General features: G+C 36.2%; 4 protein-coding genes and 1 long non-coding RNA gene across 11 annotated transcripts; 2 read left to right on the top strand and 3 right to left on the bottom strand.

Moving 5' to 3' along the window:
• The first annotated feature begins 944 nt into the window (after window positions 1-944).
• On the top strand, window positions 945-13422 carry LOC133705650 (protein RETICULATA-RELATED 6, chloroplastic-like). Of its 7 annotated transcripts, XR_009844318.1 has the most exons (11): window positions 945-1682; window positions 1782-1911; window positions 2399-2926; window positions 3144-3251; window positions 3410-3958; window positions 4555-4668; window positions 5065-5212; window positions 5597-9219; window positions 11412-11529; window positions 11609-12952; window positions 13051-13422. XR_009844318.1 is itself a non-coding variant. In XM_062130967.1 (7 exons), exons 1-7 carry the CDS (start codon window positions 1081-1083, stop codon window positions 5209-5211), a joined length of 2178 nt encoding a protein of 725 aa, XP_061986951.1. In that variant the 5' UTR covers window positions 945-1080; the 3' UTR covers window positions 5212-5323. The 7 variants fall into 7 exon arrangements, 1 of the variants encoding a protein (XP_061986951.1); XR_009844321.1 differs by lacking the exon at window positions 5597-9219 and having other exon boundaries at window positions 11452-11529; XR_009844317.1 differs by having other exon boundaries at window positions 11412-12952.
• Window positions 6836-8921, bottom strand: LOC133705651 (arogenate dehydrogenase 1, chloroplastic-like). The gene is made up of 7 exons (XM_062130969.1): window positions 8740-8921; window positions 8487-8655; window positions 8227-8382; window positions 7640-7722; window positions 7500-7569; window positions 7299-7373; window positions 6836-7173 (listed from the first exon to the last, which is right to left on the bottom strand). Exons 1-7 carry the CDS (start codon window positions 8919-8921, stop codon window positions 7081-7083), a joined length of 828 nt encoding a protein of 275 aa, XP_061986953.1. The 3' UTR covers window positions 6836-7080.
• LOC133705652 (uncharacterized) lies at window positions 12790-14486 on the bottom strand. The gene is made up of 2 exons (XR_009844323.1): window positions 14111-14486; window positions 12790-13924 (listed from the first exon to the last, which is right to left on the bottom strand). It is a non-coding gene; the product is annotated as an uncharacterized LOC133705652 (long non-coding RNA).
• Window positions 14487-19094: 4608 nt separating this feature from the next.
• LOC133705484 (staphylococcal-like nuclease CAN2) lies at window positions 19095-21723 on the top strand. The gene is made up of 9 exons (XM_062130733.1): window positions 19095-19386; window positions 19601-19656; window positions 19761-19875; window positions 19985-20095; window positions 20201-20388; window positions 20487-20543; window positions 20838-20997; window positions 21077-21145; window positions 21406-21723. Exons 1-9 carry the CDS (start codon window positions 19234-19236, stop codon window positions 21502-21504), a joined length of 1008 nt encoding a protein of 335 aa, XP_061986717.1. The 5' UTR covers window positions 19095-19233; the 3' UTR covers window positions 21505-21723.
• Window positions 21724-21873: 150 nt separating this feature from the next.
• On the bottom strand, window positions 21874-25767 carry LOC133705485 (uncharacterized). Its single transcript, XM_062130734.1, has 4 exons — window positions 25242-25767; window positions 24206-24275; window positions 24011-24109; window positions 21874-22256 (listed from the first exon to the last, which is right to left on the bottom strand). Exons 1-3 carry the CDS (start codon window positions 25425-25427, stop codon window positions 24057-24059), a joined length of 309 nt encoding a protein of 102 aa, XP_061986718.1. The 5' UTR covers window positions 25428-25767; the 3' UTR covers window positions 21874-22256; window positions 24011-24056.
• Between the last annotated feature and the right edge of the window lie 1103 nt (window positions 25768-26870).

The following is a 26870-nucleotide window of genomic DNA, read 5'->3' as shown; positions in this document are numbered from 1 at the left end:
ATTTGCTAAGATTACCTGTTACATGACATCCAGGTTTTGGTTGCTAGCTGGGTTCTTGTAGCTTTAATTCTAAGTGTAATCTGGCTGCTCCTATTTACAAGATAATTGATGTTATTGTTTTGAATCATGAGAAGTTTCACCTTTTTTTTTTTTGTGAATGTGTTAATTTGCCTTTTTTTAAAAAAAAGTTTATGTGTCAATTGTCCAATTTACCCATTATTTTTGTTTCTTTTCCAGGAGCTGAGCTGCTCTTAATTATTTAATCTGGATCGGTCCAAAGGGTCCATGTGACTGTATCCTTTTGGAATCTAGATAAAACCAAGTGTATTCCTTTGGAATCTAGATAAAACCATGTTTTTTTTATATAAAAAAAATGGAAGTTAAGGCTGTGAAACCTGACTAATTAGATACTGAACTCATCAAATCAACTTCAAAAAAATTTTTAATTTTCTTACAAGATAATACTATTTAATTTTTTTTAAAAAAATTATCCAAAATAATTTAGTTTAATTTTGTTAAATAAAAAATTCGACCGAGTTCAACCGCCAATTGCATGATCCAGTACCCACTGTCTTTAACAGCTACCGGATACCAGTTTACAGGAGAGTGATTATTATTCAGTTGAAAACTTGCCATACTTTTTGCGAATATACTGACTCATCTCCTTCCTCCATCTGCAAATGTTGATTCTACTGTCAGAAAATCCATCTTCTTTTCCTCTTAAATTATAGAGTGAAATTGATTTTTTGTCATCACCCCAAAGCCTAACCACAGAAGCCACTTCTGGTCCCCATGAAGACACCACAAACCTTTTTATAGCCACATATCCTAAATTTCTAATTTTCTGCACCTCAGAAAAAAAACAGCTCAGCAAAATTATCAGTTTTTTTTTATTAAAAAAAAAAACAATTACACGCCACTTCCAAGTCACGAAGTTTTGTTTTTCCCTCTACTTGCTGAGTACAAATCCACACTCCTGCTACTCCACAGTACTTTATTTCAATGGGCCACAGTCTCTCTCTCACACGCCCTAGCCGTGTGTCACCACACCACAGTTAGTTACTACCGTTTCAAAAAAAAATGAGGCCCCACACGCAACGACTCTTTGCCTCTACACCACCACGGCACACTTGTCCCTCCACTCCACCCTCACCACCTCTCCGCCGCCTCTTTCCCTCCAAAACAATTTCCCTTGCACACCGCTGCCACCTCAGCGTCCCCGATTCTCCATGCTCCAGTCAAACTCAAACCACCACCAGACGCCGCCAGGTGTTGCTCACTCCTCTCCTCGCTCTCGGCGTTTCAATCCTCCAATCCGCCGCCTCCAAAGCCGAGGTAGCCAACAAAGAACCGGATTCTCCGCCTCCTCCGCCTCCGCCACCGGCGGCGGAGAAGAAGGCGGAGGAGGTGATAAGTTCGAGGATTTATGACGCGACGGTGATCGGGGAGCCGATGGCTGTCGGGAAGGATAAGCGAAAAGTGTGGGAGAAGATAATGAATGGTAGGATTGTGTATTTAGGAGAAGCAGAGCAAGTGCCTATAAAAGATGATAAAGAGTTGGAGCTTGAGATTGTTAAGAATTTGAAAAAACAGTGCGATGAGAGGGAGAAATCAATTTCTCTTGCCATGGAAGCCTTCCCTTGTGACTTGCAGCGCCTGCTAAATGAATACTTGGATAAAAGGTGGTGTATCTTCCTTTTCTCACCATTTATTGTATAAACATTATTCTGAGAAATCAATAATAGATTATTCACGTTGATGTTTGGGAAATTTGGTGGCAGGATAGATGGAGAGACATTGAAGGGTTACATGACGCACTGGCCGCCGCAAGGATGGCAGGAGTGTGAGCCTATGTTGAGTTATTGTCGTGATAATGGAATTAGAATTGTTGCTTGTGGTGTTCCGCTTAAGGTAAAATGAAATCGCTTCTTTTGTATATCCATCAAAGTGTTGAATAATGCTATCTGCAAGTTTTAACACATCGGTTAATGTTAGTAATCTATACTTATTGAGGGTGACAGCTTGTTTTTTCTCGATTTACGGATCATTTGTATTAAAGGAAAGATAATTTGTTTGTTTCGTTGGTTCTGTTGTTAGCTATTGTATAACATTGGAAGAAAGTTGCGATTTTTATGATTTTACGGTAAAATCGCTGTATTTTATGTGCATCAAATACGTCGGACAATAGTTGCAATGCCTATTTTTGGAGTCTATTATCAGGCTTTTCTTTCAGGATTTGTGGGGGGTGTTTTATATTTAAGTAGTAAACTTTTTGCTTATCCTTCTTCTTTCATATTGAAGTGTTTGTTTCACTTAGTTTAGTTTGTTAGTTTGTATATCAGTCAGAGTGTGAAATGATATATTGTCATGGATTTATTGATCCCTGTGGCATGAGTAGGTTCTGAGGACTGTGCAAGCCGAGGGTATTCGTGGGCTTTCTAAGGCTGATCGTAAACTGTATGCTCCTCCAGCTGGTTCAGGCTTCATCTCAGGATTCTCATCTATCTCACGTAGATCAACTGATATGAATGCTCCAAAGCAATCTGTTCCATTTGGACCTAGCTCGTACTTATCTGCACAAGCAAGAGTAGTCGAGGATCATGCCATGTCTCAAATTATCATGCAAGCAGTTATAGATGGAGGAGCCAATGGTTTGCTAGTAGTGGTGACAGGTGCAAGCCATGTAATGTATGGATCCAGAGGGACAGGTTTGCCAGCAAGAATTTCAAAGAAGACACAGAAGAAAAACCAAGTTGTTATATTACTTGATCCTGAAAGACAGTTCATACGAAGAGAGGGGGAAGTCCCCGTCGGTGATTTCTTGTGGTATTCTGCTGCCAGACCTTGCAATCGGAATTGCTTTGATCGTGCTGAAATTGCTCGAGTGATGAATGCAGCTGGGAGGAGGCGAGATGCCCTGCCTCAGGTAAGCTGAAGGGTGCAATATAAGAGCTATATTTTTCCTTTTTTGTTCTTGAAATAACAACTATAGGACAGAAGAAAGGTGCAAAAATGTGGTTACTTTGCTGAGTTTGCAAGTTACCATTATTTTCCAATCATAAATTTTCTCACACAATTGCTGTCTCCTCAAGGACATTCCTTTCCTTTTATTTCATGAAATGATATGCTGCTATGCTCATCAGGACCTTCAAAAGGGACTTGATCTTGGTTTGGTATCGCCAGAAGTACTGCAGAATTTCTTTGATCTGGAGCAATATCCTATTATTAAGGAACTCACTCATCGTTTCCAGGTATACTCACTCTCTGGCAGCAAAAACTTTGTTCTCATTAGAATTTTGTCATTCTTACCGCAAAGCTTCTTGACATTATCATTTGCTTGATATGGGATGCTGCTAGGGAAGGTAATGTTGTTGGTACTCACTTGACCATAGCTCGTTTAAGTGTGCAGGGTTTCAGGGAAAGGCTGTTGGCAGATCCCAAATTCTTGCATAGATTAGCTATAGAAGAGGCAATCTCAATCACCACTACTCTCTTGGCGCAGTATGAGAGGCGAAAAGAAAATTTCTTTGAAGAGCTTGACTATGTAATTACAGATACTGTCAGGGGAATAGTTGTTGATTTTTTTACTGTGTGGCTTCCTGCCCCAACTTTGTCATTCCTTTCTTATGCTGATGACACAGCGGCCCCTGACAGTGTGGATGCTTTAAAAGGTCTCCTTAAGTCCATCCCAGATAATGCATTTCAAAAGAATCTTGTAGGGAAGGACTGGAATATCAGTCACAGAGTAGCATCTGTCATTGTTGGTGGTGTGAAACTTTCTAGTGTTGGATTTATTTCCAGTATTGGGGCTGTTGCTGCCTCAAATCTTTTGTATGCAATTCGCGAACTCATCAATCCAGCATTGGTTACTGATCAACGAACTAAAAGATCACCAATACTCAAAACAGCAGCTATCTATGGATGCTTTCTTGGAACATCAGCCAATCTGCGGTACCAGGTAGAGTTACTTGTTGCTGTGAAAAATGGACCTGTTAATTACATTTTTTGCATTGCAAATTATCTGACAAATTTATTTGGGCATAGATTGTTTATTGTTGATATCCAATTTTCTCTCAATTTCCATCATCACTTTTAAGAGAAATTGCTGTTCATGACCTTCCAGAGTCTGAATCTGCCTTGGCTTTTAGGTTACCATGCATACCTAGCTTTTTTAGGACCTGTATTTGCCCAATTGCTTAAACTAAGGCTGTAAATTCTTAAATGTCTGCTATAGCATATAAATTTGATTTAGTGTTGCGCCTTCATTCTGAAATTTACATAGTCCTTGAAAAGCATGGTCTGTTATTTCATTGGTCAATATGATAAATGAGCTAAACAACTGGGGCAGCACTCCTGCAAGCATCGAGCTCCCAGCTTCCATGTCCTTGCTCTGCTGCTTTTATAAGGGAAGCTATGTAGGCTTAGTCTTACAGGCTTATAGCTGTCTCTATAAGAAGATTGAAAAAGCATGCACATGGCATTTCCGTAGCTGATATTCTGTAGGATTTGGTAAATTATTTTGCTTGAGCCTTTTCTTTTTCTTGGTTATTGCAGATAATTGCTGGAATTGTTGAGCATCGAATCTCTGATGAATTTTCTTCTCAAACTCTTCTTGTAAATATGCTGTCATTTATTGTTCGGACAATTAACTCCTATTGGGGAACTCAGGTTAGAATCTTCTTCATTCACTACAAGTTCCACTTGGGGTAAAAGCTCTATTTTCTTCTTTGAAATATCTTTTTAAGTCATGCATCTCTTTGAAATCATGTAGTCAAAGATACTAAGCATTTGCATGTACTTATCTGAAGAGAAAGGCTTCTGCAAAAATGGTAAACCATTTATAAACTAAGGGGATTTATTTCATTGGTATTAAAGTGTGGAGGTGTTTCATTTGGGGTGATTTAGTTCACGAATATCTACTTGATGGGCCCAACCAAAATCAAAATCATCAACAAAAAATCAACAATGGCATTCAGACCATCAAAATCAACAATGGCATTGCATTCCAGTGTTTTCTCTTTTTTAGCATGAACTTGACTTTGTCTTTTGCCTTAATTCCTGCAGCAATGGGTCGACCTTGCACGCGTTTCAGGACTGCAAAGTCAGAAGAGTGAACCACCCTCTTATCAGACACTGGATTCTCCGAGTAATGCTGCAATTGGATGTAATACCTTGGAAGATACCAATATTGATGAAATCAACAATCAATGAGGTGATGATTCTACTTTCATATTTTTGTACTACTTTGTAAAGCTTTCTTCCTGAGCTGCTGAGAGAACTGAAAGGAATAGATTTCAATCATATACCTCTTTCATGGCCCTAATGTAATTTGTTCAGTATAATTCTTTGAAATTTTGGCAAATATGGCGTAGGCACACTAGATTTAGCTGCATATTGTATATCAATTGCGCACTAAATTTGAATTTATGCAATAAATTCAGAAATATAGCATGAAATTATTTCTCCAGAGAAATGAATGGCATAAACCTCAGGCAGTTTGTTTTATTTTACTGTCTATTTCACTAAATATTAACTTGAAAGTTCAGGGATTTTCTTCCAAGGGAAACTAAAATGTTGTTTTTATGGGATTTTATAGATTGGATTATCAGTCCAAGGTTATGGGTTCTAGTTTGGGATTTTTTATTTGATGAAATGTGGGTGAGCGTGGGAGGTAAGTCCATCTGGTCTAAGTTCACGGTTCCTAATTTGGGAATATAATTGATGAGCTATGGGTGAATTTGGAAGGTGCATAAAATCATAATTCTTTGTAGTTTATAGAGAAACAACGGTATTTTGATAACTTGGTAAAATTAGAATCTTCTATGAAATTCTGAAGCTTTCGTGTTTACTATAAGTAAGGTTCTAAGTAGGATAAGTTTTGGTTGGGATTTACCTTTGTGCCGGGGTTATTTTCTTAGATTTCATAATGAAATAGTGAGTGTTTTGATTTGCATTTGAGGATGGGTATGGAATGCAAGTTTTTGTTCTCTCATCTCGTTTACCCTGTCTTGTTTCTTCTATGGTAATCTCCAAGTCACTTTCTGTCCTTGCTTAAGCCTTGAGTGTAAACTACTAGAGATTCTTATTCCTGCATGTTTTCCTCCTGTTCTCAAGTAATTAAATCATTAGAAAAAAAATCCTAAATTTCTGACTTAAGCTACCGCCACAGGGATCCCAAAACTTGATTTTAGAATTCCAACTCACAGAACCCTTTTTTTCTCGTGTGTGCCAAAGATAGAAATGTGCAACCCTCAATCAGTGGTAGGGGAGTTAATAGTATTACCACGGACAAACTGATTTAGCCACCACTACAAAGATGAGGGGCTACTCTGGTTCTGCCAGCAATTTGTTTTTTTTTTTTTTTACATAGGATCCCAAAATCAATGGTTATGGGAGTTAGCATTAGTAATTAGCGGGGTAGGGGAAGTGTATTGCCACCGGGGACTGAATTGGCTACCATTATGAGGGGCTCCTCTTGACTTTTTTTGTAATGGGGCATTTTTTTAAAACTCAAATATGCTAGACGGAGGATTTGAACTAGTAAACTCTTCACTACCACTAGATTGGAGGCCGCCATTTGTTTGGCATCAAATCTCACCTAGTATATAAGTGCAAACAAACCCTTGAAACTTTATTATTTGACTTCAAACTTTGCAATCCTCAAACCTACCCAGCAATAACACACTGCCATTTTTAGGGAGCATATAAATCCAAACTTCGTATGCCACCTAGTAACTGTGAGGTACAGACATAGCAAAGCATTGGTGATACATCTGCATATCCAATAGGATTGGTATTTGACATACGGTTTCATAGAAGTTAGAGAACATGTAGCTTCTTATTTTAACATATTGGATATTTATATTTATTTATTTTGATTGGAAGGAGAGCTTAAAGCCCTAGAACAAGAAAACTACAGGGTACATTCTTGGAAAAGAAATCCCATGTCTTCTAAGAGAGAATTAAAACAACGTGAAGGAATAGAAGTCAAAAGGAATGAATGCCCAAATCTAAGCGGAAAGCATAATTAGTCATAGCACAACAGTATATGTTTAATGTGATATTGGCAAGACTTCTACATCAAAACTTAGACTCATTCAGATTCTGCTCTTCGGTCATCTTGTCTTGTAGCATTTGCTTAACCTTTTCTAAGGAAAGTTCTAGGTTCTTCAGCTGCATCAGATTTTTTTTGTGGAACATTAGATTCTGTGTCACACATTCTTAAAAAAAGAACAAAGAAAAAGAACTAAAATCTTAAAATTTAGGTGGCCATGATAAAAGGAGTATAACAAATTTACCTCTTGTTTGGCAAATCTATTATAGACGAATAAGCCACTAAACAGATCAGAGCTGTCTTTCATGGTGCTCTCTTTCTGGGAAGAAGAAAAAAGAAAAGACTTTTTTGGTTTCTTTCTTCACTTTGTATTATTTACGGTCTGTTTAATGACAAGGATACAGGGGAAAACAGAGTTGATGAAAATTTGAGCAATTGAGCATACCAGATGAATCAGTGTCTCAAAACCTTTTGTGCTCATAGATGTGGGCTTGACCTCCATTTCCGATAAAATCCTATTACATCGGAAGAAATCCAAGCTTAATTGTGGTTTTTGTCTAGAATGTTTGAAGGCAGTAGTTTTACCTCCCAATTGTGTGAGTAAGAAATTGACTCCGTGCAGCGACCATATCATGTTCTTCACAAGACATTTCCAGCATTCTACAACCCTGGTCAACAAAGAAACACACATTTCATAGTTATTGCATTATGGAATGGGGAATATATCAAGGATGCAATCTTATTGAAAATGCTGGGTCGAAAGCTTGGTGGAGTTTTGTCTCCCCCACACCCGTTTTTATCAATAGGTGGATTCCTTCAGAAGAAAAGTGAAGGCGTATAACAAGCATTTTGCTGTCTTCGTATGTTCAGTAGCTATTCTTTTATCTGTTCAGAAGTGGTCCAATGACTAATAAGGATAACTTCTCACTACTCGAGTTTTAGTTGTTTCATGTTCGTTGTTTTTAGGATAGAGATGTCGAGAAAGTGGGCCCGTTTCACTCTTCCTTTTGGTCAATTAATTTTGGCTAATGGTTTATCTCTTTGGGTCAAGTGCTTACTGATATACATGGCTTATAGGTCGCTTGATTAGGCTGTTGTTTAGCAGCAACTAGTAACATCTATGCCAGCTTAGGCCAAAAGGGAGAGTTATCTTGATGGTGTTATCAGGTTACCTCAGTTTCGAAAATTCGTAGAAAACTTGAGCACGTAGCTTCGTCCTTTATCCGAACTCTTTCATACATAAAAGCAAGATCTTTCCATCCATTTTTCCCACTCTCCGGCCCGAACATTGGATGAGTGCACAACACGTCCAATTCCTCTGGCAGTACCTGAGCAATTGACATGCGCGCTTGAATACTCGCCGATATAATAACATCAAAAGGAACATATCGTATTTTAACTTCAATATGGTATGATGGAAATGACAGTATACTTTCAATAGAATATCTCTCGGGTACTCTTTGACTGAGAGAACATCCACAAAGAGAGGTGACCGTTTCAGGCAATGTAGTGGCATTGTATTGAGAACCTTCGATAGGGATAGGATTGATGTACAAATCAAAATGACATCATTATTTGCTTCAAGAAATGTGCCCGTGTCCCTAGCAAAGCATGAGCAGAATTATAAAGACTGCATGTTCAGCAACAATTCTTGCAGACATTTGTGTGTTTGGATGTGTGCTAACCTGAAGAATGAGATGCCCAAATCTTGGCAGAGGGAAGAATGATCGGAACGAGAAGTTGCCCGTAAAGTATGCCCTTGTTTGATCATGATCTTTGCCAGGAACTGTGCAAAGGGGCCAAAGCCCACTATACCTATTTTCAGATTTCTGGAAGGCGAAGAAGAAGAAGATGATGAAACAGCCATGTTGTTAATGGAGAGAGATAGAGAGGAGGGGGAGAGGGGGGCTGTGTTTAAATGAGAGGTCTGGTTTAGCGCGGCTTTCTAACAAGAGCCGTAATTGACTGGGGAAGGAATTTGGACGTTTCCTTTATTGATAATCGTGGGCCCTGTGGCTACTGTCATGCATGATGCATCCTCCATTTTGACCGTTAGGAAGCATTAGATTCTGATCGTGGTGGTTCCTGAGTTTCTTCTCAACCCAGTGAGGGTTTTTGCCTCCCCCTTCTCAGCGGCTCAAATTGATGAGTCATCACAGGCCCAGGTTAGTTATCTCTTTTTCTTTCTTTGCCTAAAATGGTCACTCCATATTCTTGACAAATCACGTTCACCAATTAATACTTGACAGCAACATTCATCTTCTCTTCAACCCCCAATGACGAATACCCAATTATCTTCTCGTATATATATAAAGATAGAATGACATTGATTTTTTTTTATTAATATGAATGTCTTTATAGACCTTAAAATTAATGATAATATAAATTTTTAGTAATTTTAAAATTTATAGAATTTAAATGAATGAAAAATAAACAACTCTAGCTTAGTGATTCAAAACTCGACATCGAAACTTCTTTATGCATCCCTGATGTCGAATATGAGCAAAATTGTTTATGAATTCACACTAGGGGTGAGCAAAAAAACTGAAAAATCGATTTAACCAAGAAAATTGAAAAAAAATTAACCGAAAAAACCGAACCGGTACAAAAAACCGATTAAACCGATTAAAATATTTAGGAAAATGTTCGGTCCGGTTCGGTTTTTGGTTTTGGTGTGCCTGAACCGGACAAACCGAACCGGTTCGGTTTAAAAATGAAAAAAATAAAATAAAGTAACAAACCAAGCGCGGGCCACCCCTCCCTTCCATTAGCCAACCCCAGCAGACCTTTATCATTTCTTTCCCTTGCACACAGCCGCCCTCTCCCCTGTTTAAGTCTTTGAATGCTTTCACATTGAAGGGTCCCTTCATTCACAGCCCCAATGCTCTCTTTGTCTCTTATCTCTCAACGTGAAGGCAAAGTAAAGATTACAGGTAAAGCTTTAATATTTCCTTTCAACATTTGAGTAAAATTTGTCTTCTTCTCTTCCAATCTTCCATGCTTTCTGTCTCTCATCTCTAATCTCTCAAACTTGTCATGTCAGAGATGAATTGCTGATGATTCTTCCATTGATTTATTTGATTCTCCTTCATGGGTCACGACTTTTAACAGATCCCACCTTGATTACCGGAGAGGAATTATTTTGGGTCTAGAAGCTGAAGAGTGTCCAGAAAAATCAAAGTAGTAATGGCTAAGAATTGATACTGTTTTTTTGCAATTATTTTTTCCTTTGCAGGAAGTTGTAACAACGAGAACAACGTTGTTGATTCTTAGAGGATGGCATCTTGGCATTGCAGTTCGGTTTGAACCGGTTTGGAAGGGAAAAAAACCGAACCGAATCGAAATTAATCGGTTTGAACCGGTTTTCGGTTCGGTTCGGTTCAAAATCTAAAAAAAAAAACGGTTTGGTTGTTTATTTTGGTCCAAAACCGGACCGAACCGAAAATGTTGAGCCCTAATTCATACTCGTTGGGCTATATTTGACACCTGCATACGAATTTACCTGTCAATCACCGCAATCTGACATCTGAGAGTACACCGTGAGTTGGATAACAAAATAGGTTTAGAGCAAGTTTTGTGGGGCGGACGTTAAACGAAAATTATACCCAATTGGACCACTATTCGGAGTCGGATTGGATTCTTTCATTTTTAGAGCGCGCCCTGAATTGATTCTGTCTCAGACTATAGAGATTCAATGGCAATTGATTCCTTTATTTTAAAAGAAAAAAAGTTTCGTACTTTAAAGTTAAGAATCTAATTTTAATTCATATCATTTACTTAAATCTAAAATAAATTCTTGAGTACTAAAAGATCCAAAAGGACACATTTCTAAACTAAAAAAAATGAAAAAAAAAAGAGAAGAAAAGATAGACGACTAACAAAAAAATAAATAAATATACAAAGAAACATGAAAGAGAGAAAAAGAAATGTGGAGGGCTGTTGTTGGCAAATGATGCCTGTAGCAGCCCCAACACTTTCTTCTTCTTTTTTTGAAAAAAAAAAGATTAGAGAGGGATACATCTCCTTCATGATTTTTTTTTCAATGTTATGAGATATAACATATTTGTTTTCTTTCTTCTTAGTTAGATCCATTCATGTTTAGAAGGCTTCTGATCCAAATTTACTTGGATTCATTTTTGGGTTAAATGATTTAAACGGGGCAAGAGAGAAAGAAATGTTAAGTAATTATATTTTTATGAATTTTACCTCGCCTTAAATATTTCTTCATTTCGAATTTGCTCATCTAGATTTAGCAAAATCTTTTTTTTTTCCTCGCATAATTTGTATAGAGAGTAAACGTGCATGCGAATTTAGGCGTGCTTGTTCTTTTGTCTTGGGCCTTGGGCCCTGTATGCAGGACACAGGATTAGAGCAATGACGTGTTATCTACTACGCAGATAAGAGGCAAAAAGAAAAGGGGGGGACCACCTAAATTTAAAGCATTTAGTACAGAAACTCCACTCACATCGTTACACGTCAGTTTTCTTCTCTTTTTTAAATCAAATATTACTAATTATCAGTTCGTGGATTGCATAATCCAATGTACTCTCTCAGGCCAAAACAAGGTGCAGTTCATTCCATAAAAAAAACAAAGGAGAAGAAGAAACAAAAAGAAAAGGAGGAGTAGCACGTGCCTTTTAACAATGCTTTTCTTTCTTTGGGGTCCCAGTAGCTTTGGATTTTGGGAACCTGCCAGGATCACCTTACTTGTTTACCGGTAAAAGTTGGTTTTAAAATTATTTTTTATTTGAATATTTATTAAATTCATGTATTTTTTAAGATTTATAAACGATAAAAAAATAATTTAAAATAAAAAGAATAATTTTTTTTTCAAAAACATGGTGCGGGGTATTTATATTTCTGACTTCTGTCTTTATTGTTTGGTGACCTCCCCGTAACGTTTAAATTCTGTTGTTCCGGTCATATAAAAAAAGTGTAATTGCTAGTGACTTGAGATAATGTTGTTAATAAAAACATTACTTTTCTAAGGATCTCAACAAATACTAATAGTTCTTGCTGTCCAGGCAGATTTAACTATATGATCTTGTCTTGACAATGATCTGAGTAATTCAAAACATATCATCTAATCAGATTATTATTTTTTTGTTGTCATTAGATTAATATTATTTAAGAAAATATGATTATATAATAAGCTTTTATTGACAAAAATTACTTTAAATGTACATTTTATATTTATGTTTCGAGTATAGTATCAATTTTCTTTCATAACTAGAAAAAAAAATGTACATTTTACATGCCTAACCAACCAAAGAGAATTTTAAATGATAATTAAAAGAAAGATTTTGCATGCATTTAAATGGAAATAATGTTCCGTTTAAATGTTAATTTTAAAAGATCCGATTTTTTTAATTAGAAAACACTTGTTTAAAAGCAAACAAAATAGCCCTTGAATATATTAAAAAAAAATAGTGTCATTTCTGCAAATAGAACCCGAAAGAAAGGCTATTTAAAACCGGACCTTGCTATATAACCATCATAGTTTTTATAGAAAATATCTCTCCTTATCCTTAACAGGCCGTCTCTCTGCATCTAGTAATACCCACCCTTCACTCATCTCTCGCGCTCTGTCTCTTTCTCTCTCTCTCTCACACACAGCTTTATTTCAATTGGCAATGGAGGTAATGTCTCACAGATCAGCATCAACATTAAATCCCAACGCTCCGCTATTTGTACCGTTGTCATATCGAACGGTGGAGGATTTTTCCGACCAATGGTGGGCCCTTGTCCAGTCCTCCCCTTGGTTCCGAGACTACTGGCTCGAAGAACGTTTCTATGATCCCGAATCTGACCCTTCATTCTCTGATATTTACGATTCTTTCCTCCCCGACGATCTCTACTCTCTCTTCTTCGACGACCCAATTTACGACACTATCAAAGGTAAGTGCCGTCCTAGAAATTAAAATTTCTGTGGTAACTCGCCCGAGTCGCCAAGTCTACTCTCTAACTCGGTTTTCTTTTCTCTCTTTTTGTTGCAGGGGAGGAGGAGGAGGAGGAGGTGAAGGGATGCAACAAGGAATTGATTTCGCTTGGAGTGATGAAGTGGAAAAAGGGTCGAGTTGATCGTGCTCAGGCACCGAGGTATTTGGAGAAGGCACCCAAGATAGTGAGTGTGAAGCTGAGTCCAAGGACGATTCAGCAACCGAAGTAGAGTTGTGTGACTCGGCAAGTTTGAGGATAACCCAGTTGGTTGTTTTGTATAGAATCACTCTTAGACTTTGAATTCTGTTCTAGCTGTTTCTTTTATCTGGGTTTTTCATGTTATTGTGTAGAAAAAAGAAAGCGCTTTGTAGAATCTTAGCTTTATTCGGGAATAATAAAGCAAATGAAATAATAAGCATTTGATTAAATCCAGTTTTTTCATACTTTTTTTGAGCTTGGATGGCCTTGGACAGAGAGTAAATTTGATTTGACTCTAATAGGGCATAGGCATAATTTGTAAGGTATTTTTTTTAATTAACAAGGTGTCTGGATTAGCTTTTAAACAATTCGATTAAAAATTCCTAAAGTAATGCTTTTGTTATTGCAAAATAATAATAATAATAATTGAAACGCAAGAATTAGTGGGTTGCTGGGGCCGAGTATAAGCTAGGTAAATTATGCCATCTACACAAGCATAGAAAATGAAGCAACATCAGTTTACCAAGCTGGTTTTGATCCTTTGTGTGATGCATTGAAGGTAAGCTGAAATTCGTCATGGAAATAACTGATTATCTTAGCAATTTGTTGCCCCGACAGAGCTGATTACATTGTGGTCTCATAGTTTAGCAAGTTAATTTTATCTACCTTGGCCATCCATGTGCTTGCTTTCTTCCCAGTAACACACGCCCCGCGACGTTAATGCTTCAGTACCTTTTGATAAAAAAGAAAAGACATCTGTTAAAGCAAATTCTACTTCTTTAGGAAACGAGGAAGGATACGTAACTGGTACAATGTCAAAGTTGTATGGTTTCTTTGTATGTTCTTGATGGTTTTCACGAATCTATCAATGATTGATTATAACAAAAAAGGAGTTTCTATTAGGGTCTTACTACGTACCCTGCTTATACTTGATAGGGAGGCAATGTTGATGGCGTTTTTAATGTCACAAAAGCAAGTGCTAGAAATATCCTCGGAAGCAAGTACATCCCCTATCGGCCCAAGCTCTCGCAAATTCATCCATTCTGATAGGTTTGATAGAGCTTCTGGCTCTGTTTCGGGCAACGACCTGCCAGGATAGGTCGTAGTCTGCCAAAATTGACTGAACTACGAGAAGATTCCAGATCCATCTCTTGCACTATCCTCTATGAAATTGATATTAGCACCGCTTGGCATTTCTGTTCTAACTTTTCTCAAAAACTCTTCATCATACACACTCGCATAACTGTTGGATGAACTCTGGGGTTTTTGGCCGTCCTTAAGGCAAAGGATAGTGCCTCCCGACGAACACTATGGCTAGCCGATAGATCTTTGATGTGGCAGAAATAGAAGACAAGCCGAGGATTCTATGTCGATCAATAAGAATACCTATAGAACAAGGGGCCCTTTCCAGTGCTTCGATATTCAAGTTCCTCAATTCAGTATTGCCCGGCGCCACGTTTCTTCTACCATTCCAATGGAAGTATTACGAGAGAACAAGCCTTGTCATAAGAGAGCCAACAAATGTCGTCGTGCATCTGTTTAATTGGTGATATTGCAGTGTATGCGTTCTCACCAGGAATAACTTCTTATACGACCAAAACCTAGCCACGGGAACATGGCAATGTGAAGCTTTTCAGGTTAAAGCATTGAGACTTCCTGATCTATATGTTTTTGTGGTTTTGACTTGCTATCCTGCTAGATAGGTGGCCAGTCTAAATTTCTTTCATGATAAGAAAAATGATAGCAATGCAAGCGTTTTAAAAAAAAAACAAGAAGAAAAATTAAAATTTGGGTCATCAATTGAATTTAATAAACTGATTAGTTTAAATAATATAAATAAAAAACACAGTAAATAAATTAATAAAAATATCAAAAAACTACCTTGAGTTTATCTACATTAGCATGCTAACTTTGCGATTTGATCATGATATTAGGATAACTACAAAAAAAATTGAATAAAACTATAAAATTCAATTATGAAATAATCCAAAGGGAGACTAAAAATATATTTTTTTTAAAAAAAAAGTAATAAAAAAAAAACTTGAATCAAGTCAGGTTAAACTTGTCAATACCGTGATCATTGACAGAAGATTAAGATAACCTTATAGAAAAAAAAGTAAGAAAAAAAAGCATAAAAACTATTTTTTAATAAATTAAATGTTGGGGGATGAAATAAAAAAAATTATTTTAAAAAAATAAATGTTGAAACATCTTATTTGAAAACAAGTAAAAAATTAAATGAAAACATGATAACCTTATAAAAAATAAAAAAATCAAATCTATTTCTAGCAAATAAAATGATTAAAGTATTAAATAATAAAATTGAAATGATGTGAAATATCAAAGCATTTCAGGATATGTTAATTAATTAACAATTAAGGGGCGGCTTCAAGCTATAGAGACAAGATTTCAGCATACGGGCTCATCTTCTAATCGAGGAGCCCACAAAAGAAGGGCTTTAAGTACAAAATGGATTGTCTGGACTCGTGACCGCTATAGCCCAAAGGGAACGTGTTCCCTCCTGATTCACAGAGTTCCCTCTTCCATTCTGCAGAAAACAAAACGCTCATCTGCACTATAAATAATTAGGCTCATTATCCAAACAGAATAGCAATAAATACCCACTGTCGCCATCTTTTTAAACTAATCCCTTTGAAGCTAAGGTAAACACCCGAGAAAATAACTGAACACAGCACGTTACCATTCCTCGTAAATAAGTGTAATGTGGAATCGGATCAAGCATCGTCGTCATAGAGCGTAAGTATACAGCAACGATGGATGAAATCAAATGGGTCGGTGCAAGCAGCTGCTGCAAGTCACTGCAGATCATGTGTAGAATATTATCATTACCCTTTTTCTTTGCATAATTTTATCCCAGCTACTAGTTTTTGTTATTATCTGTAGGGCAAGTGAGGTCATTTACCCTTTTATTTTTATTTTTTAAAAAATATTTTTTATATTAGAATATTAATAATATCTTATCAGGTTTGATTTCTATTAATTAACCAAGTTAGCTATTATTAATTTATAACATAACATAATATATAATATATATGCACCACATATTTCATTAAACTTTTCCTTTTCTTCTATTAACTAATTGAGAGCTTTTTTTCTTTTGAAAACAGAGAAAAAAAAACAGAATGATACAAAAATAAAAGGTAGAATAACTAATTATTCCTTTATAATTAGTTATTGAGAATGTTAGGGTTTATAATAATTTAGGGGTTTATTGAATTAATATGTTTATGAGTAATATTATATGAATATGAATTATAACAGGTTTTTATGAATTGATATTTATTTTGCTATGAATTTCATATAAAAATTAATGGTAATGAACTTACTAATAATTAAAAATGAACTATAAAACAACTCAAAAAATCAAAGACGCAGTAGAAAAATTAAAATAATAATAATTAATATTTATGTTTAACCTACTTGTAAAAAACAATAAATCACTAAGAATATCATCAATTTGTCATGACAATCCTTTTAAACCATGATTTTAGCTACTCTCTAATATACATCACCATAGAATTGTTGTCCAAGAACTTTACTAATACTTGAAAAATTTAGAAAACACAAATATTGAATCCACCATAAACTAAAAATAGATTGGTTATATATATTAAAAATATATTTTTGATGAGATTGATAATGAAGTTATTATAAAGCGGTTTAAAATATAAAAACTTGAAGAAAACAATTATAATATAAATTTTTTATTTTAAAAATATTATTAAATTAATTTTAATGAGTTAATATATATATTTTAAATTGATTTTTTTTATATGTATCACATGCCTACGTAATATGCAACATCAAATATTTATTTCAAATTGACGCACGAGTGAATCATCAATATCCTGTATATTGTACATAATAACAAGTGAATGATGTCAAAACTTTAGTGTCAGAGAACCCACACCAAATCGCCTGTCAGCACTTGTAAGATTATACCAGGCGGTGATGGGATGACATCGGTTTTCGTGAGATAGTTCAAAAGGGCTGCCTGTGCAGCCGTTAAATTCGTGAAAAAAGAAATGGAAAGGAAAGGAAAGATATCTCTGCTTTAAGATAGTCCTTTCTCCTGAAAATAAGTTTCAATTTAATTAAAAAAAAAACGACCTTCATGGTCAATCCAAACGACAGAGGCATAGGGCATTGAGCACCGAGGTTTCTGGCCAGCGATCCTGGTAGGCATTTCCTGCCTCTTCAAGTCAGGATCGGGATTGCTTACCTCTGTATCTTGGATTCAAGCCTTAACATGGATGCATGTAACATTCGCGAGTGTTTTACCTGCTTATCAAGCTTGTAGGGTATTTAGTAAGTTCAAGAATTAGTTATAATACATGTAAATTAATCTAAACATCTTAAATTATATATAAAAAAAGATAAGTATTGAATTTTTATTTTTTTTACTTAGAACAACCAAACAATTTATGTATTTACTGTAAGATTCTCTACAAGTGTTGACTTTTGCTCAGGATGACACTTTTTTTTTTTTTATATATAATCACAGTAGTTAAGCACCTTTCTCCTTAATCAGTAATTATTTATTGTGAACATGTTATTGATATTCATCGACCTTTTTATTAATATAAAGTATTGCATCTAACGATAAATATTGATATTTTCACCAGATAATTTTCATGCAACTTTTAAGATGAATTAACGTGTTAAAGGTCTATAAAGATTCTACACTACTAAATAAACATAACATGTAATGATTTTTTCAAACTTAACACTTATCTACACTTATATTTTCTCATATATTTATTTTTTATTATACATATATTAACTTAAGTATTAGAGAGTCCCTCGGATACACAAATTTTTTATGTATTTATTGTCGAATTCTCTATAAGTGCTGATTTTTTTATTTAGGATGACACATCGTTTTTGATGATAATAGTGCAACAAACACCACGTTTTTTGCAAATTAGACGCATTCTTTTTTGACCAATGACTACTTATTGTCAATGTGTTCCTGGCATTCGTTAACCTCCTCGCCAATGATAATGCAGGGTGTTGCATCCAATGATAAGTACATATGTTCTCGCCAAACAATTTTCATATAACTTTTAAGATGAGTTGAAATGACCGAGATCTATGAATATTTTAGATCACTAAGTAAATACATCATATCATAATTTTTTCAAACTCAACACTTTATTATACTTATATTTTCTTGTATATTTATTTTTTACTATACCGGTTGAGACATCAGAAAATCTTTCATTAAAAAAAAATATTTTAAAAATATTTTTTTATCTTATCTTTCATCACTAATTAAAACTTTTCATTAATATTAGCTGAAAAAAACCCGCATATCATTTTTATTAATGCTAAAAAAATAAAATTTTGAATGATATTTTTTTTTGGTCTTCTAAGATATCATATACGATGCCTAATTTAAGGAATTGATTTGATTCGCACATGGCTGGTGTGGTCCATATGTTTCCTGTTTCACTTGAAGTCTAAATCTTAGAGGAGGTCATAAGAAAATAATAGCCGAGGATGCACGATTGCTTTGAACCTGTGTTGCAGGACTTTTATCAATTTTTTATTTTTATTTTTATTTTTATTTTTATTTTTATTTGATGCGCACATGGCTGGTGTGGCCCATTTTACCCCTGTGAACTGGAAATTATTACGTTCTTGCTTATAATAATTAGAACGTTGGATGTTGGAAAGCAGGCGCGTGATTTTCTTTTCTTTTTTTGGTAAACTGACCAGTGAGAGGGAGAAATTGAAGTGACGTCTGTTACAAGCGCGTGATTTCAGCGTTGCTTATAAAAGCGTCTTCTACCTCTCCAGTAAACAGAAACTACCAAATCAAACACTGCCACGTGTTCTTCTTCCTTCGTATTCATTAACTTCTTCGTCAAGATTCCTGCCCAAAAATCTACACCCGCACCAACCCCCCCCCCCTGTTCTCTCTCCTTCTCAACGAAAACGTTCAAAGGAAACAATGTTCTTTCTTTCTTGATAAATCAAACCTTCTCTTTTAATAGAAAACAAATCTCGAATTGAAAATGGGAAATGCCCTGAGATTCCTGTGTGGGCATTGTTGCAAACCAACGGAAGCAGGGGACTCTTATTCATTGGGACCACACGGTGTATCAGCAGCCACAGTCGGTGTTTCAGCTCTTGCCCGTGACTTGTTACACTTTGAAATCACCTCTCAGGTATTCTTTCTTCCTTATGTTTTAAGCTTTCTTGAAATTCTGGCTGTCTCTGTTAATGGTTGACTTTTCTCATGGTGCAATTAAATTCCTGGTCATGATCGATCTGAGTGATCATGGAACTTCCGTTATTTTTTTTTTTTATTACCATGCTATGATTTGCCTTATTTTTATGATCTTTAGAGTTTAGAGTGTCTTCTGCTTGTTTTTTCTTAAGGTCCCAGAAGGACTTGGCAAGCATGTGGTTTCATCCAAGAAGGCTCAAGCTAACTGGTAATAATTACACCACAATCCCTAATTCTCTGCAGGTTGTATGATTGCAAAGTTGCAAGCATGTAGTAATATGTAGCTAGTATAAATTTTGGACTTTTATGAAGGTATAGAAAGTTGTTGGAGGCCTGGAAAGAAGCAAAACCCCCACCAAAAACTCCTGAAGAAGCTGCTAGGCTGGTTATTCAGACCTTGAAGAGACACCAAAAGGCAGATGTTGAGGTACGAATTGAAAACCACCTACCATAGCATTAGATTTGTTGAGGTGCAGAATGTTTACTACATCAGCGTAGGTTTAATGCAAGATTATTGTTCCTATTTTACCTCACAGGGTTTATTGGCTTTCTATGGTCTCCCGCTTCCTCACACGCTTATTCAAGTTTCTACTGGGATCCCAACATCATTGCCTGAAGGGGTCAAGTTTGAGATGCCAACACTACCAGTTAATTATAGCAATAGCCCTTGCTCAAACTTTGAATTTATTTACAATCAATTTATTTCTGAGAATAGGTTTCATGTGATAGACAATTTGATTTAATTAACCCAGGTGGATGCAAAAGCCGTAGCTGATGGAGACACCATTACAGTTTATGTTGGCACGACCGACCCCAGGGAGTCAGCTTATGTTCCAAGGGAGGTTCAAACGGCAAATGTTCAGAGATCTAAAGCTCGTGCAGAGAGGAACTATGGGAAGGCAGATGCGCTTCATAAAAAAATTGTTGAAGCAGGATATCGGTTGGTTTTCTGATTTCTCTTGTATGAATTTTGTTCAATGAATACTCGGGCGACAAATCCCTTTCCAACAAATGCTTTGTAAACTCTTTTGCGCGCAGGGTATTAAATATTCAAAATCAGGAGATTCTTGCTCGAAAGTATCGCATTCGATTAAGGTAACATCTGCTCCCCGTAAGATTCAGGGGGGGTGTTTAGTAGTGTGGTTTATTTTTTAAAGTGATTTTTATCTGGAAATATATAAAAATAATATTTTTTTTATTTTTTAAAATTAATTTTTAACATTAAAATAATTTAAAAACACAAAAAATAATTAATTTTAAGTGATTTTTTTAAAAAAATTCTTATAAAACACGGTTTCCACTAAAAAAAAAAACAAAAAAACCCCCCAGTCCCTGAATAGTCTGCGTTTCGCATAAGAGGTTAATGTATCTGGAGGGGAAACGATATAGGGGCATAGATGCACCTGAGAGTGCAATGCCATATGGGAAAGAGGCGAAAGAGGAGCTTGCTAATCTTGTTCAGGGCAAGTGTTTGAGAATCTTTGTTTATGGAGAAGATCGTTATGGCCGCTGTGTAGGTGATATATATTGCAATGGAATATTTGTACAGGTGTGTCCCCATTTTCTCGAATTTGTCTTTCTGATTTATTAGTGGTGTATGAGATTTCTAAAATCTGTGTGTATAATAGGAAATAATGCTCAAGAAGGGGCTCGCATGGCATTATACTGCTTATGATCAACGCTGGGAACTAGAAACAGTAAGTGGCCATTATTCTTAGCTAACTCCCGCAATGGAAATTACTTGCTCCTTTCCATTAGTGGATATAATAAGATTGAAACCTCACCTCGCAGAGAGAGTTTTTTAATATAATATCAAAAGATTTTAATAACCAGCGATTCCTTACTAGTATAGGGATGTGTTGGTGAAAAGTAAAATTATATCATTAGATCCACCAAACTTGAAACATTTCTGACACTTTCGTAACCTAATTATTGTAATTTGTATTCATCTTACTAGTGGGAAAAGGAGGCTCGAGCAAAGCGAGTAGGGTTATGGGCTTCACCAAATCCTGAGAAGCCATGGGAATGGAGAAAGGACAGACGCGAAGGCAGATAGTATTGTCCTAATTAACCCATCCAGACAGGCGTGAGTTCTCTTTTGGGTGGGAAGGAGCCTGCCTTGAACCATATTACGCCGGCATGACCCGAACCAGGCTTCAGCAACTAGCAACCCATTAATTGTACCGCGTATGAACTTGGAATTTGTCTAGAAATCCTGTACAAATTTATGCTAAATGCTAATTCAAGTTTTGGTTATTTAATGTTGGATTGAAAATGTTGTTGAGAGCCAGTAAAATATCTGTCAATGATCAAGAACTTAAGAGGATAAAAGAAGGGAAATAACAAGCGTGCTAGGTTAGAATCTCACCTCTAAACTGAAACCATGAATATCCGACAATCAATTGCAAATGGGGAAGAGAAAAGATTAGTAAAACACGTTTTATATGCAACATTCCTGTTTCTTTGCTCGAGGCAAATGTACCAAAGGACCAATAAAAGACATAATCGAAGATGTTTCTAAGCGAAACCATATGCGCAACCTCTTCATTCCACATTGTGTGCTAAACAGTTTGTGGTAAAGAAAGAGTAGAAAGAGAGACAGGAGAAATTCTTTCCGGAAATGGTCCGGAAACATATGAACCAGGGCCCAAAATTTAAATGCAAAAACACCACACTACAAATGAGAAAACATACCTAGAGGCTATAGTTGGATAATACAAGGGAAAACTAAATCAAAAAAGTTTAACAGGTGGGAAGGATATCATCAGCATCTGGACTTTCAAAGAGACAGCGCAGCTGAAAAATACACTGCAAAAGACAATAAACAGAATTCAGTATGAAAGCTCTTCACAGCTTGCCAAAATCCATTTATGAGATGCAAACTACAATTAATAGCTTTATATCTTTCCAGTGTCCAATTTTCTTCTACTGGCTGACCATCAACCTGACCAACCAGCCATTCACGCCTAACAAGACCTCAGTTGTTTATACCCCTAAATCTTTCCACCTCAAAGGATAATACAGCTTAATCCCTCCAAACACATTTCATGGCTTCCTGACAAAACCCTCGTAAAAACCAGAGCTCAATGCGCTGTCCAAACCAGCAGTGTCAGCTGTTGCTTAGCGTGCTCTCAACAGGTGGTCACTTTAAGTTTTATGATGGTATGCTCTGCAATTATATCTCTCTTGCTAATATTAAATGGAGATTATAGCTTCTCTCACCTTCTTCTAGGAAATACCACCGACTTTATAGAATCACTACAAACTATTGATGATAAAGTGAAATTCATAATCACTACAAGCTAGTCATGCATAGATGGGCCTATTCAGCATACTGTAAAAAAATGATTGATCCATTCTAAATCCAAAAAAGCAAGCCCATGAATTTGCAGTGGCAAGATACTTTATCCAAGGACAATGCCCATTCATGGCAAGGACTATAACTGTCTAGTTTGAGACTAACAACATGCAAAATCATTAAGGGGGATGATTAATGTGGGTGCAATGTCAAAAAGAGTTATGTCTGGTAGTCATAGTCATGCCCATCAGGTCAATGGCACAAGCAAGCCCTTGACTTCTAAAGAATAGATTGATTGAGGCCTGAATACACATTCGTACTCCTTAGATACATCAAATGTCAACAAAATTTACTTATTCTAGTGAACGAGCAAAAATTTAACAGAGTCATGCAACATTAAAAAAGAAATGGAAATTCCTCAGTTCTCCTGGACCATATATCCCTATCATCATCTCATTTTTTCTTTATTTGCCAATATAAAATAATCTCAGATATCCAATGTGGGCATAAGGAAGTAAAATGGATCAAATTGAATACTGGAAAGCTATTTCACAGTCCAGCTTGGGATTAAGAACTCAAGAAAATAAAGCAAGCATAATAGAAACAGATCATGACAGCAGGAGAAACTCTAGGATTCAATTGGCACCATAAGGTATGCATAGAAAGGAAAGCTTTTTAATAATTTGGACAGGGGGGTAGAGTGGAAGCTATTCTGTCTTACTTCCTGGCTCTGTTTTATAAGCAAACATGCAAGTCCAGTGGATATCCTGATTCGTTATGGCAACTTCATAGCAGTTGACAATTACTCCCTGAAACCACTTAAGATCATCGAGCGCAACATTGCCAACAACAAATTATGTTACATAATCTTAAGCACTATGGCGTTACTTTGGGAGTTTTCTCCTCTTTTGTGGTTTCCAAAGCCGCAAGAGGGTTCTTAAGCACTATGGCGTTACTTTGGGAGTTTTCTCCTCTTTTGTGGTTTTCAAAGCCGCAAGAGGATAAAACACAGTGATTCCCACACTTTGTTAGGAATGAACAAATCGACAGCGTAGCAAGAGCTTCTATTGAAGCTGAACATGACCCAACATATTAAGCACGTCATAAATTTTAAAAGTTATTATAGTACATCCAGTAATGGTTAATTTTCTTAGACAAACTGGTACGAAAGATGAGTTTTCTACTGGTGCATGGAAGGAAAGTGGAAATAGAATCAATCAATAACAAGAAATTAGCAAATTAGCAGCAACAATGGTAGATTCACCTTGCATTCTCGTTTGTGATTTTGTCAAGACTAAGAATGTCTGGTCTTATTTCCTGTCATCCTCCACTTCATCTGAATCTGAGTCACTTGCATTATAACCTAAAGGAGTCCAGATAAAAGTCACGTAAAACAAACAGAGCCATACTCTAAAATACCACTGAGAAGAAGGGAGGGAGGGAAGGAGAGTATATGTACCTGGACGTTTATCGCTTACTTTCCACACCGACATTCGACGTTTCGAAGCTCTACTCATCCAATCACTTCCCTTAAACATGAGTTTATGAAGATCATTTAGAATGGAAAATTCACAACCAAAGAGATTGGGGGGCAGTACAAAACTGAAGATTAAGCAGGTAAATTGACAAATGGAAGGCTAAGAATAGCTGGTAGCCTGGTAGGACTATAGGATTAGCAATGAAACAAAAAGCCTTTATCAAACACATACTATGAGACTGTCACGCTGTAAACATTTCACTTAACACGCCCTCTCATGTTGAATAGAAAATGATAAACTTTGGTATTTGTCACAATTAGAAACAAATGATTCTACAAAGACACTTTCCAACCCTTATAATCTAAATAGCGAAAATCAAGCTTAGCTCACAGTTCTAAATGTCAATTTAAAAAGCAAAATTTCCTATATCCACCAGGCTTCCAGTGACCTCTCAAACGTCAAAATTGTATATACCATTCTGCAATTTGGATGCCAACTGCCGATGGAAGAATCTTATCTTTGGACTATATAAACTTAAACCCATTTCCATTTTGCTTCATGCAACTAATGCACAGTATTACTTCACTAATCTTTAAACAACAGCAAAGAAGACCACGGAAGTATTTAAAAGTTCTAATTTTCTGTTCCTTTTCCCAATTTCCTCAAAAGCAAACAAATGTAGCAGCCTTGGAATGCTATATAATATTCTCAACCCAAATTATAAACACAACTAAACAAGCATGCAGAAGAAATTGGAAAGGAAAACCTGCAACCTAATATGAATTGAGTTTTCCCTTTTTTAAAGCCCAAGGCAACATAACACTCAAAAATCCAATATTTTCTTACAATTTACACCAAACCTTGAAATCGCACATCAACGGCTGCATCCTGATCTTGGAACTAAATACAACGCTAAGAACAATAAAATTAAAGAAACCAACACTACAAAGAAAACCCAGAAAGAAAACAACATAAAGAGCCATAAAATAAACAATCAAAGAAAGAAAAAGATAAAACCTTTTCAACATCTTTAGGGACACCATAGCCATTAAAATACATCTGACCCACAAGAACTTGCATGGTAATATCACCAGTCTTTGCTTCCTTTAATGTATCTTGAAACCATCTTTTAGCACAATCAGATACAACCAGACCTAAGGGCACCCGTTTTTGGCCATCCAAAATAAGAGAACTATTTTCCATCCCTTTTGACCTTCAAACGCTCCGAGTCAACCCGGACCTCACCCGGCCGCGATGGAATGGTGGGCAGGATGCTTCTTTTGTGTTTTGGCTTGTGTAAGGAGACTCTTTTGGAGAGTTCTAGGAGTTTGCCAGTGGAAGGAAGTGACTTTCCCGTACAAGAGAAAAAGATCGACAATATTTTGCCGGGGGGTTTTGTCAGTTTTATTGGGGCTTTTGTTTCTTTCTATTGTTGGGGTTTTTACTTTGCTTTTGTTTTTGTTTTTGTTTTTCCTTTTTTATATCCAATCCTTATCTGTTGTTTGAACAGCTTCCTCATCAGATGATATCCATGGTAACGGTGATTTCCTGGGGGGATTCTTTACAACTTATTCTTTATTTATTTATAATTAAAAAAAGGTCTTCAGATTTGTAGGGTGGGATGTGAAGCGGCGTAGGCATGGAGAGACTCTCTTTTCTCCTAGCCTCGAAGGACGACTTAATTCCCATCTGACCTAGTTAAACTAAACCCGTGATCTAATTGAATTACGGCAAATCCTATTTGTAATACCTATCTTTGAAGAAAAAAATATTTCTCATATTTTTATTTCTTGAAATAATATATTTTAAAACTCTTGAGGTATCATTCATTGAGAAAGGGATATGTCGGTTTGTTATTTACTTTGTCATTTTAGTTTGAAATCGAGAAAAGTTGTGAGAATTTCTCTACCAACTAATCCTTTCCTTTCTCTACCATAGTTTCTGGAGTTAGAACACCACATAAACCACCTTGAATATCAACTAGATCATCAACTGGAAGCTTACCGCGGACTGGAATTTCTCTACCAAGACTGCCAGGGAACACATAAGAAGCAAGAAGCCTCGTGTTGACTGGCATATTCTTATTTTGGGCACTAGGAATCTACCAAGGTTGCTGTCTTAACAGATTGTCTACAGAGATGAAACAAATTAAGATGGACACAAGTATTAATAGTGATTGCCTTTTCTACATTGATGATAACATGGAAGATAGCAATCATTTGTTTTTGAGTTGGGCATTCTTTCAAAACATTTGGAAATCAATTCTGCGATTGTGCTGTATTAATAGAACTGTTGTCAGCTGGGATTAAGAGTTTCAATGGGCCAAAATTGACTTTGAAAAGATGACTTTCTTGTCTGCTCCTCTCAGGATAGCTTGGAGTGTCACAATATATGATTCGGAAAGAGAGAAACTGCAGAATTCACGATAATGCTCAGCACTCCGAGGAATTTGTTTGCAAATGTGGATTTTTGATATCGTAAGGAGTAGGTTTCACAATTCTAAGCTGTTCTATAAGGCTCTTAACAATCCAAAGTGTGTTTTGTTTTTTACGAATTGATAGTTTGCTCTGTATTCAAGGAATTGTTTCCTTTTGTTTTAGATTTTTGCATTTTTTGTATTAACTCTTGTAGGGCAGAGCCCGGCCC

Source organism: Populus nigra, chromosome 10 (assembly GCF_951802175.1).
Source record: "Populus nigra chromosome 10, ddPopNigr1.1, whole genome shotgun sequence".
Taxonomy (NCBI): Eukaryota; Viridiplantae; Streptophyta; class Magnoliopsida; order Malpighiales; family Salicaceae; genus Populus; species Populus nigra.
The sequence above is the reverse complement of the archived record's forward strand: the minus strand, read 5'-3'. Positions and strand labels throughout refer to the sequence as shown.

What these genes read in the sequence shown, in the direction of transcription:
- LOC133705650 (XM_062130967.1), top strand. Translation starts at nt 1,081, where the DNA reads ATGAGGCCCCACACGCAACGACTCTTTGCCTCTACACCACCACGGCAC. An exon ending in GGCGAGATGCCCTGCCTCAG is followed by an intron (nt 2,927 to 3,143) that starts GTAAGCTGAAGG and finishes TATGCTCATCAG; the next exon opens with GACCTTCAAAAGGGACTTGA. An exon ending in AACTCACTCATCGTTTCCAG is followed by an intron (nt 3,252 to 3,409) that starts GTATACTCACTC and finishes TTAAGTGTGCAG; the next exon opens with GGTTTCAGGGAAAGGCTGTT.
- LOC133705651 (XM_062130969.1), bottom strand. Translation starts at nt 8,921, where the DNA reads ATGGCTGTTTCATCATCTTCTTCTTCTTCGCCTTCCAGAAATCTGAAA. An exon ending in TTGGGCATCTCATTCTTCAG is followed by an intron (nt 8,656 to 8,739) that starts GTTAGCACACAT and finishes ATGCTTTGCTAG; the next exon opens with GGACACGGGCACATTTCTTG. An exon ending in CTTACTCACACAATTGGGAG is followed by an intron (nt 7,570 to 7,639) that starts GTAAAACTACTG and finishes CCGATGTAATAG; the next exon opens with GATTTTATCGGAAATGGAGG.
- LOC133705484 (XM_062130733.1), top strand. Translation starts at nt 19,234, where the DNA reads ATGGGAAATGCCCTGAGATTCCTGTGTGGGCATTGTTGCAAACCAACG. An exon ending in AAGAAGGCTCAAGCTAACTG is followed by an intron (nt 19,657 to 19,760) that starts GTAATAATTACA and finishes ACTTTTATGAAG; the next exon opens with GTATAGAAAGTTGTTGGAGG. An exon ending in GCAATGGAATATTTGTACAG is followed by an intron (nt 20,998 to 21,076) that starts GTGTGTCCCCAT and finishes TGTGTATAATAG; the next exon opens with GAAATAATGCTCAAGAAGGG.
- LOC133705485 (XM_062130734.1), bottom strand. Translation starts at nt 25,427, where the DNA reads ATGGAAAATAGTTCTCTTATTTTGGATGGCCAAAAACGGGTGCCCTTA. An exon ending in TCCCTAAAGATGTTGAAAAG is followed by an intron (nt 24,276 to 25,241) that starts GTTTTATCTTTT and finishes CTCATGTTTAAG; the next exon opens with GGAAGTGATTGGATGAGTAG. An exon ending in AGTAAGCGATAAACGTCCAG is followed by an intron (nt 24,110 to 24,205) that starts GTACATATACTC and finishes GGACTCCTTTAG; the next exon opens with GTTATAATGCAAGTGACTCA.